This window comes from Clupea harengus, chromosome 16, assembly GCF_900700415.2.
Source record: "Clupea harengus chromosome 16, Ch_v2.0.2, whole genome shotgun sequence".
NCBI lineage: Eukaryota > Metazoa > Chordata > Actinopteri > Clupeiformes > Clupeidae > Clupea > Clupea harengus.
In genome coordinates, this window is record NC_045167.1 from 5,607,034 (window position 1) to 5,622,033 (window position 15,000).

Consider the following 15,000-nt stretch of genomic DNA (forward strand, 5'->3'; position numbering starts at 1 on the left):
GAGTGTTTGTCTCTAGAGATGCATGACCCCATGAACGACCTCCTGAACACCTAGTATTTCATTACTAAAAGTTAAAAGTTATTGAAAACAAGTCCATGACAGGACCAGACATTTAAGGTACACCTATTGCTCGACTGGTCATTGTTTAAGCTCCAAGGAACATACGGATACAGATAAAGTAAATGTAATTCCCAGATAGCAAGCATATGTCGGTCCACCGTTGGATTTGGGTCTGCACCCCACTAGTGTTCTGGTTCGCTTTCGGACTAGGCGTGGAAATTAAGAAAATAACATAAAATGGTATGTTATTCCTGGAATTTCTAAAGTCTGTCTGAATTTCTAAATTATATTCTTCTATAGTTTGTTTATAATATCAGCCACTAAACAGTGGCACAAGAAGGCCCTCAAGGTGACTTGGTCAATTAAAGACTTATGTTACGCACTGGTAACATCTAAAAATGTGAAGGGTTCGTGAAAAAACAAAAACAACCTAAGTGAAAGAGAAAATAAAACAACATGTTTTTAAAGCAATTGGCAAAACAGCGGGCCGTTTGCCTGTAACTCGTGAGGTTCTGTTTATCTAGGTTCTCTATCTGGGTTGCTATAGGCTACTGTACGTTCATTATGTGTCTAACACAAACAAATTATATAGCATAGATTCAATAAGGAACCAGACACATTGGCTCCCCCTAGTGGTCAAGTTATAAATGGTCACTCCTGCTCCTACACGTCTGCTGAGTTTAGCCTTACCGAGTTATTAAGTAACCTACAGCCAAGCGTTACATGCATATTACCGTTCAATTTGAAATACACTCACACCCGCCACCACCGGTCTCTGGTGATGTAATGTTATCTCTTATTTCCTGTGTAATCTTCATCTGTCTCTGGTGATGGCTAGCTGGGTGTTTCTTTACCCTTCTGCTACTGGCATTGATCAGTGATGTAGTCTGATGTAGTGTTAGCTTGTATTGCCTGTGTGATCTTTATCTAGGGTTAGGGTTAGCTAGGGCTAGCTGGTTGTTTCTTCACCTCTTTGTTACTGCTCTAAAACACTGTATTTCTTTGTATATGGTGTATATAGACTATATGTATCTTGTATCTATTGAGCAATGATTTAAATGTTAATTGGCTGTACCTTTTCTAAAAGACACACTGTCAGAAAGAAACAAATACAAAACAAAAGTGTTTTATTTCACATACCATACACCTCAATTAACACCCGATAGCTATGCATATAAAACCGTCAGAGCCCAGTCCAAAGCACAAAATCAGCAGTTCATTAACAATTCACACGCAGTTTTGCAGGAAGACAGCCAATTTGTGCACGGTGACATTTTTAAAGAGCTCTTCTTCATAGCAGAGAGGCTAAGCAGCGCTCCAATGGCATTGATAAGTGATGCAGTCTGATGTTGTGATGTAGTGTTATCTCTTACTGCCTGTGTAATCTTTATCTGTGCTTCTGGATTAGTAGACAGCAACACACAAATCAATTACTCTGTCAAAGTGAATCTGACCTATTCTTCAGATTGAAGTTCCACCATTAACCCATAGACAACATGAACACTCCACAAGCACCCTGCGCACACACACACACACACGCTGCACAGATACACACTCTGCACAGATACACACTCATAACTTTATAAGGCACATTACATCCCCCATAGTTTCTTCCCCTAATGGCCTCACTCTTGTGCCTTTTCTCACACACACACACACACACACACACACTTGTGCCTTTTCGCACACACACACACACACACACACACACACTCTTGTGCCTTTTCGCACACACACACAAACAAACACACACACACACACACACACACACACACACACACACACACACACACACACACACACACACACACACACACACACACACACACACACACACACACACACACACACACACACACACACACACACTTGCCTCCTCTGATCAGGCACCTCCACCACCTCCCTCCTAATGCCCTCACTCATGTGCCTTCTCTGTGCTGTGTGTCCATGTGGGCTTCCGTTTGCCCAGGAAGGCCTTGATGCCCTCCTGCCCGTCCCTGAGTGCCAGGTTGTCCACCATGACGCCGGAGGCCGTGGCGTAGGCGGCGTCTCGCCCCTGGGCCATCTGCCGCTGGAATGCCGCCTTGCCCAGCGCCACCACCGGCCGGCTGGACTGGCACACGCGCCGCGCCATTGCCAGCGTCTCCTCCTCCAGGGACGCCTCGTCGGCCACCACGCGGCTCACCAGGCCGTGCCGCAAGGCATCCTCGGCCGAGATGGGCCGCCCTGTGAACAACATCTCCATGGCAACCTGAAGGGAGGGAGAGGCAGAGGGTTAATAGAAAGTCAGTTGCTATTTGTGCTGCAAACAGTGACATTCTCCTACCCCATCACCTACAAGCACAACAGACACTTGCCATGCTTCATGTTCAGATATGGATTTAACAAAAATAAAAAAAATAAACTTTTCAGTAGCTGCCTTTTGGTCTGTCTCTTTGCCACTGTGCTGGGCTAAGTGACAGTCTATGTATCTTTTACTGATGCTAGTTGTTCGACCCCTGTGCCAGGCATGTGACAGCGCTTTAAAACAGGACTTACCTTCCTGGGCACGGCCCTGCCGATGGCCACTCCTGGCGTGGAGCAGAACAGGCCCACGTTTATCCCCGGCGTGGCGAAGGTCGACATCTCCGTTGCCACGGCAATGTCGCAACTGGCCACCAGCTGGCACCCTGCAGCCGTGGCAACCCCGTTCACCATGGCGATGACAGGCACCGGAATGTCTTGGACCAAAGTCATAACCTGAAAGAGGATCCATCCACCAATGCTGATGTGAGCTATATGTGGGTAATGTGAATGATCAGACTCAGGTGGGTGTGTGAGATGTGGTGAGTTTCATACTCAAAGTGTTATATTAGCAACCCTGGAAGTGATGACGTAGGATCTCACCTCAGAACAGGCCTGGAACACTTTGGTGTGATGCTCTCTGCCTTGGGCCGACGTCAGCTCTTTCAGGTCATGCCCAGAAGAAAACACTGGCCCTCGGGCTACACACACACACACACACACACACACACACACACACACACACACACACACACACACACACACACACACACACACACACACACACACACACACACACACACACACACACACACACACACGTTATGCAAATCAATAACTGTCTGTTACATCCATGTGAGGTAACTTGTTGATGGCCTAATAGCAAACATACCACGTGCTATGTCTATTCACCTGGCTACGGTGTTAAAGCAGCAATAAGGAGTAGTGTTCCAAAACTAGCAAGCTAACTACCTAAAAGGCAAGCAAAACCGTTGAAAACACCACCAACAGCCAAGTTGACACTGATAGAAGCTTGCCAACACACTAACTGGTGTCTTTTGTGTCATTATGTGAAAGCTTTTCTTCCATTTTTGCAGGGTATTTCAGCCCGGTGCAGAACTACATAGGGCATATCCTGGATGGCTAGTGGGAAAGACACAGGTGTTTGTCTGTCCACATAACCATATGCTATCAAAATGAATTTGAGGATGGCACCAAAACTAGTTGACTATAAAACCATCCCTCAAAAAGTGTCAAATTGTTGCATAGTGTTACTTTAAGTACGAAAGTTCACTGACTCCCTACCTGATATGATAATGACCCGGAGGTCATCGCTGTCAACTCCAGTCACGATGTTCTCCCACAGTGACGAAAGCATGGCCAAGGACAAGGCATTTCTCTTCTTGGGGTTATTCAAAATTATTCTCCTGAAACAAAAGTTCTTTAACACTTTGATGCAACGTTTTATAAATAAAATGTTATACAATTGGCATACAGTCGCATGGGACTTCACTGCAGTACCCTTCCGGCGGAGCTGCATAATTTGATCAGTAATCACCGTATGCAACTTGTTTTGAAGAAAATAATCTTAACACTATTGTCATGTTATTTCAACATATTCAAGATCCTTGAAAGTCACTGATAGAATCGGCATGGCACGTCTTCCGACGAACCTGATTCCGTCATGTTGTTCTCTCAGCGTCAGCGGCTCTTCTTGTGCTTCAGAGGAAAGAGTTCGAGTGGCGACATATGGCCACCTGCCTGCTTGAACTACACGGCCAACTCGACATAACAGACTGTGAGCCATGTTTGTTGTGAGTGGTCCTTTGCTTTTCCTGCTGTCTGACAAAACGCGAGGAAATGTTGATGACCAGCACTCACAGCCCTTTAGCGCCCCCTTTCACTATGGCGCGTCATAGAGTTAACCTATTATTTGCCTTGATGTATTCTTACCGCTAGAGGGCAACCACTACCTAAAGATCGTCCACAGACTGCAAACTGGGTTTTGATTACCAGTGAAAAAAGTAAGCAAGATATCCTCAACAGAATGACATTTTACAGAGAATTACACACAATTAAGATACAAATCACCCAATTAAGCAAAACTGATCATGGAAAATTGATAATTGACCAGAAGTATTTATAAGACATTTAAACTTAAGGCTGAGAATGTAAATGCTATCCACACAAAAAAAACACCCTGAATAGTTTTTGCCCCAGGCAGTGTTTATTAGAGAAAGAGAACATTGTCTCAGTTATGATCCAATAACCTCTTCATTTTTAGTAATTTAACACAAAATGCAAATGGCTCTGAATGTAATATGGTAATTATACTGACTGAAGAAAAGAAAGCATTGCATCAATATAAAATGTGTACACCATTAAGAACCTGTAGGGGCTGAAATTAAAGGATACATCCATAGGAGTGTGTGGGTGTGCGCGCAATTATGTGTGAGTGATTTGGAATGAGCTGGTTTTTAAATGTGTGCCTGTATGTATATATGGAATTAAATGACCTAACGTATGAAGTAGTAAAACTCTCATTCAACACTGTCATACAAATCTCTCCCTCTCTCTCTGCGCACATATGTGTGTGTGTGTGTGTGTGTGTATAAATATCAATCTCTCTCTCTCTCTCTCTCTCATATATATATATATATATGTGTGTATATGTGTGTGCGTGTGATTCATAGACACACACACACACACGCACAAACAGGGATATGTCTATCTATATATATATGTGTGTGTCCAACTGAAGATATTACTGTTTATTTACGGGCAAATGAAGCTTTAGAGCTCCTATAGCTCAGCTTGAACTAGCAATACACTATGTGTTTGTGTGTGTGTGTGTTAAAGAGAGAGAGAGAGAGAGAGAGAATAAGAGAGGGGGAAATTTGTATGACCGTGTTGAAAAATTACAAAAAGTACAGTGTTTCATTCATCCTGTGTTTAACACACACCGAAGAAAAGCATCACTCAATAAATCATTCACTTCACACACTGTGTGTGTGTGTCTGTGTGTGTGTTGCCCAGACACAGGACAATCCAGGTCCGAGAGCAAAAACATAAAAACACACACCTCCCTTTGGTCAGCGAAAAGCAACAGAACTGTTCTGTTTCCAAAATGAAAATCCTGCTCCCAAAGGAATGCTGGAGTGACTGGGATCAGGCCTGGAATGAAGCTAAACTAGGATTGACCCCTGGGATGGAGTGTGTGTGTGTGTGTGTGTGTGTGTGTGTGTGTGTGTGTGTGTGTGCGTGAGCCTTTGTGTGTATGTATGTGTGTGTGTGTGTGTGTGTGTGTGTGTGTTTTGAAATGGGGGTTGGAGTGGAGACACGATGGCGCTGAGCTCCCACTGGGGAGATAAAATATATTCATATACTGCATTCATCATATTGAACAACAACAATAACAACAATAACAATAACAACAACAACAACAAGAACCAATCCCTCACTTGGAAAAGGAAAGGACGCGTCCTGTGGAGGTGCTTGGGAAATGAAATATACACAGTGACGTCTCCTTCACTGCTTTCAATGACTTTTATAAATGCAAACATATATTCTCTTAAAGTGTCTCTCCAAAAATATGATATTCACAAGTAGAATAGAATAAACTGACCTCTAGGGTAATGTGTATCAGGAATCTAACTCATTTAAAAAAATAAAGATGGACCAAAGAAAACCAACACTGAGTTTTTTTTTTCTTTCCAGGAGAAGTCTCCCCCAATATCTACGAAGTCGTTTAAATAACTCAGGCATATAAACAAACAAACAAAAAGATTCACTGTACATTTTTTAAATCTCAAAAGATTGATAGCTAACATTCTTTGTTAATGATTATTTCAACAACAACAAAAAAAAAAAGACATCTTTTCAGTCAGTCAGATATTTCTCCTCGCAAAACGTGAGTTTATCAGTAAAAATGCCTGAGGCTACAGACCTCTGCCACCACACGGCTCCTGAAGGGATTACAGTCAGTCTGTCACACAGAAAATAAAAACCCAATAAACAAACAAAAACATCAAAACAAACAAACAAACAAACCACAAAACAGTACAACAAAAACACCTGGCCTCTGCTTTGACATAACTCTATTGCTTTCTCTCACTCCGCACTTTAAGTGTCAACAATCTTCTTCTCTCTTTCTCTCTCTCCTCTCCTTTCTTTCCTCTCTTCTTCCTCCCCTCCCGCTGTCCTCTATCCCCTTCTCTCTGTAGCCCTCACAGCAACATGGACTCCTGCATGGCAAAGGCCTCTTGCGCGTGGCTGTAGTGTCCACCTCCGAACAGATGGGGGAGCTGTTGCCTGGCGGCGCCCTGCGGCAGCTGCTCTTGGTGGTGGGAATGGGGGTGGTGGTAGCCCCCCCTGTAGACGCTCCCTAGCACAGCGTCCGTGCCCGGCGGGGGGAAGATGAACTCCTCTACGGGGGTCATCTGCGCCTTCTGGAAGCTGGGCGATCGAGGCATGCCCCCGGGGGAACGGGGCACCTCGCCCTCCCGGCCTCCCCAGCCGCCCCTCACCTCAGCTGGGTACGAGGCGCCGTCATCCAGCTCCCTCCTCCGGGCCTCGTAGGGGCCTCGGGGCTGGTAGTCCATAGGCTGGAAAGTTGCGGGATGGCGCTGTGGCAGGTAATGTCCACCGAAATGCCCGCCACTACCACCGCTACTGTCCAGCTGGGTGCTCAGGTCGAGGGGGGCCACGGAGAGGGGAGGGTGCTGGTGGCGAAGTGGGGAGGGGTTAGGTTGGCGGCGGTAGGTGGCGTAGGTGTTGTTCATCAGCGCCTTCTCGGGGGAAGTGAGGCCGGCGTTGCGAGGCTGCCGCTGGGTGGTGGCGTAGCCCCGCTCGCCGTAGCTGAGCCCGTAGTTGTGCCTCTCCCCGGGGGGCCGGGCGTCCACGCCGCAGGGTGCGAACGGCAGCACCATGGTGGTGCGTGCCGGAGAGTGCTGACCACTAGTGGCCGGGGGGTAGTAGTGCGGGGACTGGTGCGCCACTCGGGAGTTGGGCATGTGCAGTGGGGTGGCCATGTTTTGCTTGGGCTGGCGCGCGGGAGCGCTGCTGCTGCTGCTAAAGCCACCACTAGGGGGCCTCGTTGGACTACTCTGGTGCAGGGATGCCGGCGGAGGGTTGACGAAGGTGGGCCGTGAGGGAGGCCGCGAGGGGGGGTGCTCCAGTTCCAGCACCTCCATGACGGGGAGCCCGTCGGGGCCGGGGACGTTGTCGTACTGCGAGGCGTTGGACGCGCGGTTGGAGCCCTGCGTGAAGCCGTGAGAGCGCGGCCGCCGCCCCGAACCCTGCCCCTGCTGGCCGGGGTCAGAGGGCGTCGTCGGCGTGAGTGGGGGCAAGGGCGAGGCGGTGCGACTCTGCTGACTCTCGCGCTTGGCCGCCGCTTTAGCCGCCTCCAGCTTGGTCTCGGAGGGCTTGACCCAGCGCGGGGTGAAGGGCCGGTCGGGGCGATTGCTGGACCCGGCGTTGGAGTTGTGGTTGGCGGCCGCGTGGTGCTGCTGTTGCCCCTGAGGCCCCCCTGAGGGTTTGTGGGGTCCCCAGTCAGGGGTGCTGGTGCCGTTCGGAGGTGTGGGGACCGGGGACGGACCCCTCTCGGAGGGCTGGTGCTTTCGGGACTCTGTGTCGCTGCTGCCGCCGGAACCGCGGTTCCGCCCCCCACTGCGGTCACCGCTGCCAACTTTGGCGAGGCGCAGGAGCTTGTCCAGAGAGTCCCGCCGTGTCCGACTCGGGGGCCGGCTGTCTTTTGGACGCTCGGGGGAGGGGCCTGGAGCCGGCCCCACCCCTACTGCTAAACTAACGCTCTTATTGGCTGGGCTGGGCCCGCGTGAGGCCGGTCCATCCACTGCCTGTCCACCTGGCGTCTGACCGTTAGCCATGTGATTGGTCAGCGGTTCGGGAGGAAGCTGTCCCAGAGGCTTCTTGGGTAACTCCTCCTCTTTACCTGAATGGGGGGAGGGGCAAAGACACCAGAGCAGCCAATCAGAGGACAGGTAACATAAAATGCAGGGAATTTTGAAACACAGACAAGAATAAACAAACAATCAATAAGACAGAGAATGGCAGTAGTCATGGAGACTATTCGCCCACTGGGACAGACAGTTCCAATTACAGAGACGGATAAACAGTGAAAGAGAAACAGAGTCAAAATGAAGAGAAAGAAAGAGAGTAACAGTCAAGTTAAGACACACAAATATAACACCACAGACAGCAAAAAATAAAACCATAGACTTAAAACACATTCATCAACCCCCTTTCTTTTTAGGACCTTAACATATTCTACCTGATGTTTTTTATTTCTTACATACTTAAGGCACTGACTGTAAACACACGTATATAATTGGGTCAACTGGCACACATTGCAGTTCTACCATGTACCTATTGTAAAGACATGATGTTCACAGTATCTAGACCGCTAACGTTACATTATGTTTTATCTACACTAATGGAGTGAGATTAGTTAGCACTAGCTGCGCTCTGCACTCAGCTATGTTTCAAAACTAACATTTTCCAAGGACCTTAACTGAAACACAGGTACTGCAACACACCATAATTCCAAACTAGTATAGAATCTGCATATTAGTTGATGATACCTCAAACAAATATATATTTACAAATATATGTCGTACAGTGAAAAGTTTCATACAGACATTTACAGAAACACGATAAAACACGTAAACAGCAAAAGGTAGGAGTCAGAAGTGACCAACAGATAAAGTACAGGTGAAACGTCAGGGAACGGCACGAATGGGAACAATGGTGACGCAGAGTGTGTCAGGGCAAGCTGTCACATACACACACACACACACACACACACACACCATAATGACGCACACACATACACATACAATGCGTCATCACTACACACATGCACACCCACGTGTTGTAACCAACCACACACACACACACACACACACACACAGAACACACACAATCACAGAACTGCCAACAGCAGGGATACAGGAAGTGCTGAATCAAGCAGGAAGCGACTGCCGTTTGCAGAGTGCAATGGTTCAGGATAGGTGAGATGTACTTCCCGTGTAAACACAGACTCACACATATACACACACACACACACACACACACACACACACACACACAGACACACCCCTCACAACTCATGTCACTTCAGTGTGGGTATGCTAAGCTGGGTTGGACATATAAATTATGTCTCTATAGAATGCATCTAGCCTAACATTAATCATACTTCACATTTGAATATGGATTATACTTCACAATAGCTTACTGTAAAATACAACCCCCCCCCCCCCCCTCCCCTCCCCTCCTCAATCACTGCTGGCTAAAATATGCAAAACAAGACAATCTGCCTGTAGTGCAGCTGGCATAACATTATACTTTTCATGTGAGTTATGAGCTCAATAACACACATGAGCTAAAGTGTGCAAAGGAGCCTTGTTCTTCCATGCTAGCTTTTAGCATGAGCGGCTAGGCTAGGCCTTTGATCGGGGTACCAAGTGTCCAGCTGGCATTCCATGAACACTTTTCATGTGAGTTGTGAGATCAACACAGTAATGCAGGCTGAGGTGTGGAGAAGATGAGCCCTGTGGGGGATTAGCTGTTAGCATGAGTGGCTAGGCTAAGCTAAGCGGAGTTGGCTTGGACATTTAAATGGGGCAGCTAGCGTGCAGCTGGCAGGCTCCCCGGGAGCAGGAAGCAGCAGGGCTAATTATCTCGTCAGGCAGAAATAGAGTCTTCCTGGGGCCTCAGAATTACACTTACTATTTATCCCTAATTATCCTGCTGCTGATGTGTCCGAACGCACAAAGAGCTCCCTCCAGCCCACACACAGATATATATATATTTATATTACACACACACACACACACACACACACACACACACACACACACACACACACACACACACACACACACACACACACACACACATATATATATATATATACACACACACACACACACACACACACACACACACACACATATGCGCACACAGACATGATACTACACGCACTCACAAACACCCCCCTCTCGCTCCACACTCGCACAAACACACACTCCACTTCATTCTCTCATCTGTGTTCTATTAAGTTTGAACCCTGTACAGTTTTAAAAATATCACCCATTACAAAGTTTTAAAGTGAAACTATATAATTTATTATTTCATTACCTGTCACACTAAGTGTGTTCTAAGATGAATAGAGCTGATTAGAACCATCCTCAAGGCAGCGATGCAGAACGGATACGTAACATCTTGGTGCATAATTAAAGCAACAACATGACAGGACTTAGTTCCTTTAAAGCTCAACCTTATGTCTCAGCAGAAGAGTGAAAGTTCAGGTTAAGATAGTTCCTGGGCTGGCTGGTTCAGAACCACATCTGGGTCTGATCCAATCTCAGGCTAATTCATTTATTAACATGTAGCGTCTGCTTTACACAACACACACACACACACACACACACACACACACACACACACGAGAGACAGGAAAGCCAGTGAGCACGTTTTTGTGACTTTCTGAAGGCAAATGTTTCCAGTGTGCGCTTCACTCTGAGGTGCCGGCGAGATGTCCCTGGGGTCCTTGTTATCGCCGGAACCTTCTAAACGCCGCTGGTCATTGCCTGAGAAGCGTTGTCATGCAGACTCATGGGGTCTAATCACTGACAGAGAAGACTTTACCATCCGACAACACCTCATTCTCCCTCTCTTCTCCTCTAAGGTTCACAGAATTATAGACAAGAAAAGGCATACGTGCTGGGTCTGTGTATATTCAGTCTTTATTATGAGCCGAGACCGAGGATGGTCCATGGCAATCTGTCGCCATGTATTAGCTCTTGGTGGTGATGCTCTGTCATAGCTAGAGTCTTGCTAATGTGGCAGAGAGTGTGTGTTGTCTCCCCCACTGTTCTTGGCAAATCTAAACCCATTTTTTAAATAAGCTTTAATTCATCTAAAACCCTTTAAATTACACACCACTTAAGGTGTATCAAGGAAATCTTCATTTGCTAATACACTGCCTCCCTCCCTCTGCTTAAAGGGTTTCCTGTGGTCATAAATTGTTTAATTATTCCTGATTAATTAACCACTGAAATATATTAGCATACAAGACACCGTTGGGTGCTTCATGGTTTAGTCATTAATTCAAGAGTCAAGTGTCAGTGGTTTCCCCCTTTGACAAAACTGTATCGTACATCTCTTCCTTAAGGTGGATATTCTCAATTACAACAGAAAGAAAGAGAACATACACTTCCTGTCAGAACCCATTTAAACCCAACACCCTATCAGAGAGTAACTGACTCCAGCTACATGAGTTAACACTGCTTGTTTAACAAATTCATTCCTACCACTCCAGCTAACTGTGTTAGCACCGCTAGTGTAACATAGATTCATTCCTACCACTCCAGCTAACTGTGTTAGCACGGCTAGTGTAACATAGATTCATTCCTACCACTCCAGCTAACTGTGTTAGCATCGCTAGTGTAGCCTAGATTGTGAGGAGGGTAGTGCTGCAGTGGACTTGAACCCACGCCCTTGGACACAGAAGGCAGTGGTGCTGTCTAGGAGAATAAAAACAATAGGTGCTATCGTCTGCTGCTAGCATGTCCCTTGAGGTGATACTGCACAGCTCTGTACCCGCTAGCATTCAACCATTACACTAGCACAGTGGTCTGGACATAATACAGGACTGATGCTACGCTAAGGCTACTTCCATAACTTTCTTTGAAGGCCAGTGCCATGAAGAACATTACAAACACGTTTGGTGGAGGTTGACACAACATTGTTTGCCCGTGTGGAGGGGCTAGAAAGTTTCTCTGTTGCTGTGGCAACTGCTGGACAGACAGACAGACACGAGGTGGTGTTTGGTGACACAGGACAGATGACTGATTGATTAATTGATTGACTGACAAGCGTGGCGGTGACAGAGGTGGGGTAGAAGGGGAGGGGGGGGGGGTTGTGTTTGCCCACCGGTTGTTTTTGTAGGAAGGGTAGTGTGTGCCACTCACACACACACTTTTGTAGGCAGCTTGTCAACGATCCAGGGGGGAAGAAGAGAGAAGGCAGAGTAAGCAGGGCAGATTAGAGAGCAGACTCAGCAAGCAGCGACGGAAAGCAACAAGACTGTGTGTGTGTGTGTGTGTGTGTGTGTGTGTGTGTGTGTCTGTATACAACTGTGTATGTGTGTGTGTGTGTGTCTGTATACACTTGTGTTTGTGTGTATGTGTGTCTGTGTCTGTGTGTGTGTGTGTCTGTATACAGCTGTAGATGTGTGTGTGTGTGTCTGTATACTCCTGTGTGTGTATGTGTGTGTGTGTGTCTGTATACTCCTGTGTGTGTATGTGTGTGTGTGTCTGTATACACCTGTGTGTTTGTATACACCTGTGTGTGTGTGCGTGTGTGTGTGTGTGTGTGCGTGTGTGTGTGTGTCTGTATACACTTGTGTGTGTGTGTGTGTGTGTGTGTGTGTGTGTGTGTGTGTGTGTGTGCGTGTGTGTGCGCGCGTGTGTGTGTGTGTGTGTGTGTGCGTGCGTGCGTGAGAAGAGAGAGACAGTATATGTATAACAGAAAAAGAGAGAGACTGTTGTGTTCTGTATTTGTGTGTGTGTGAGAGAGAGCAAGAGAGAGTGTCTGTGTTTGCATGCATGTCGGTGAGAATGTGTGTGTGTGTGTGTTTGTGTGTGCTCCTCTTCTCTTAGATTATACTGTCAAGCCTTACACAATTATCATTAAGACTCCAACAGGACACAAGAATATGTAAATGTGTGAGGGCATTTAACTAATTGTGTATTTGGACAACTTCTTGGACGTATTTGTTAATGATTATACATATGTATATGACTGTGTGTGTGTGTGTGTGTGTGTGTGTGTGTGTGTGTGTGTGTGTGTGTGTGTGTGTGTGTGTGACCAAGCTGGTGTGTACCTGGGGGAGGTAGCTCTAGTTTAGCCCTGCGGAGCTCGGACATGGAGTTCTGCAGCTGTTCGATCACAAAGTCGTCCTCAAAGAAGAAGTCCTTATTCAGGGACACCTGAAGGAACTCAACCAGCTCCTCCATAGACAGCTTCATCAGGTGCTCTATGGTACACACACACACACACACACACACACACACACACACACACACACACACACACACACACCACAAACATACATACATACATACAGACAATCAAACACAAACCAAAAACCGCACATACAAAGAAGCCACATAAAGCCAATTAGAGTACACGTGGATACCTATGCAAGCACAAAGAAATCCTATCAACACACACAAAAAAGCATAAACCCATATGCACACACACACACACACACACTCACACACTCACACAAAAGCATAAACCCATATGCACACACACACACACACACAAAAGCGTAAACCCATATGCACACACACACACACACACACACACACACACACAGTGTCTAACGCAGACACGCTACAGTTGAGGTGGTTTACACATAACCTTGGCTAAATACATTTAAACTTCTATAAATTTCACGTCAATATAATTTCCCTCGGTTAGTTCAGTCCAAGTCCAACAACTTTATTTTGATGACTCGAAATTCCAGAATGATAACAGTGAAGAGGATTTTTTACTTTCAGCTTTTTTTTATTTCATCATATTCTCAGAGGGCCAAAAGTCTACATACACTTTGTTCGTATTTAGTGGCACTGCCTTTGAACAGTGTAACTTGGGTAGCCTTCCACAAGCTCCGCACTGCACTCTGCAGGAATTTTGGCCCATTCATCCTGGCAGACCTTGAGCAGCTGAATCAGGTTTGTGAGCCTCCTTGTACAAACCTGCTTTTACAGTTTAGCCCACACATGTTCTATTAGATTAAGCATGGGCTTTTGTGAGGCCACTTCAAAACTTTTACTTTGTTGTGCATAAGCCATTTTATTACCATTTTGGAGGTATGCTTACGATCCCTGTCCTTCTGAAAGATCCATTTTGGAGGTATGCTTACGATCCCTGTTCTTCTGAAAGATCCATTTTGGAGGTACGCTTACAATCCCTGTCCTTCTGAAAGATCCATTTTGGAGGTATGCTTACATTCCTCCAAAAGGTAAGATCTTTGTCACAGGGTTCGCTGCAAACTTTAGTCTGGCTTTTTTTTATGCTGGTTTTTCAGCAGTGGCCTCCCCTTAGGGATCAGCCTTTCAGGTTATGATGATCCCTCTTTACCATACAGCACTCTCTTTACTATGGTTACCGTGGTTACAGTGGTTACCGTGGGTATGACCATACAGCACTCTCTTTACTGTGGATGTAGATACTTTCGGACCAGTTATCTCCAACAAGTTTACTTGTTCCTTCACTGTTGTCCTTGACTGCTTTTGAACCTTTCACATCAAAATAAGATCATCTCTAGAACTCAGTACACCTCTCCTTCCTGTGTGTGTGTGTGTGTGTGTGTGTCTGTGTGTGTTTACATTTGTGTGTGTGTGAGTGTAATACTTGTGTAGTATTGTTTGTACAGATGAACGTGGCATCTTCAAACGTTTGGAAATTGCTCCCGAAGAGAAGCCAGACTTGTGGAAGTCTATCATTTTTTTTTCTTGGCTCACGTCTTTTTTTTCCCATGATGCCAAGCGACACGACACAGAGTCTGAGCAGAGGCCCTAACGTACAGCCACGGACACGCCCCCCAAAATGACACACAGCCAATCA

General features: G+C 46.3%; 2 protein-coding genes across 6 annotated transcripts in view; both read right to left on the bottom strand.

Moving 5' to 3' along the window:
• Positions 1-1,959: 1,959 nt before the first annotated feature.
• On the bottom strand, positions 1,960-4,404 carry echdc3 (enoyl CoA hydratase domain containing 3). The gene is made up of 5 exons (XM_012825413.3): positions 4,017-4,404; positions 3,649-3,770; positions 2,947-3,044; positions 2,599-2,799; positions 1,960-2,311 (listed from the first exon to the last, which is right to left on the bottom strand). The coding sequence occupies exons 1-5, from the start codon at positions 4,148-4,150 to the stop codon at positions 1,976-1,978; spliced, it is 891 nt and encodes a 296-aa protein (XP_012680867.2). The 5' UTR covers positions 4,151-4,404; the 3' UTR covers positions 1,960-1,975.
• Positions 4,405-4,547: 143 nt separating this feature from the next.
• The window catches only part of usp6nl (USP6 N-terminal like), a 72,525-nt gene continuing 62,072 nt past the window's right edge, over positions 4,548-15,000 (bottom strand). For all 5 annotated transcript variants that reach the window (XM_031582305.2, XM_031582306.2, XM_031582307.2 and 2 more), the window contains 2 exons: positions 13,250-13,402; positions 4,548-8,293 (listed from right to left, as the gene is read on the bottom strand). In XM_031582305.2, coding sequence (XP_031438165.1) covers positions 6,570-8,293; positions 13,250-13,402 — 1,877 coding nt within the window. In that variant the 3' untranslated portion in view covers positions 4,548-6,569. The remainder of the gene's footprint in view (positions 8,294-13,249; positions 13,403-15,000) is intronic.

Excerpts from the sequence above, each read along its gene's own strand:
- echdc3 (XM_012825413.3), bottom strand. The coding sequence starts at position 4,150 with ATGGCTCACAGTCTGTTATGTCGAGTTGGCCGTGTAGTTCAAGCAGGC. Across the intron at positions 3,771-4,016 it reads GAACAACATGACGGAATCAG|GAGAATAATTTTGAATAACC; the intron begins GTTCGTCGGAAG and ends CTTTTGTTTCAG. Across the intron at positions 2,800-2,946 it reads TGTTCCAGGCCTGTTCTGAG|GTTATGACTTTGGTCCAAGA; the intron begins GTGAGATCCTAC and ends ATCCTCTTTCAG.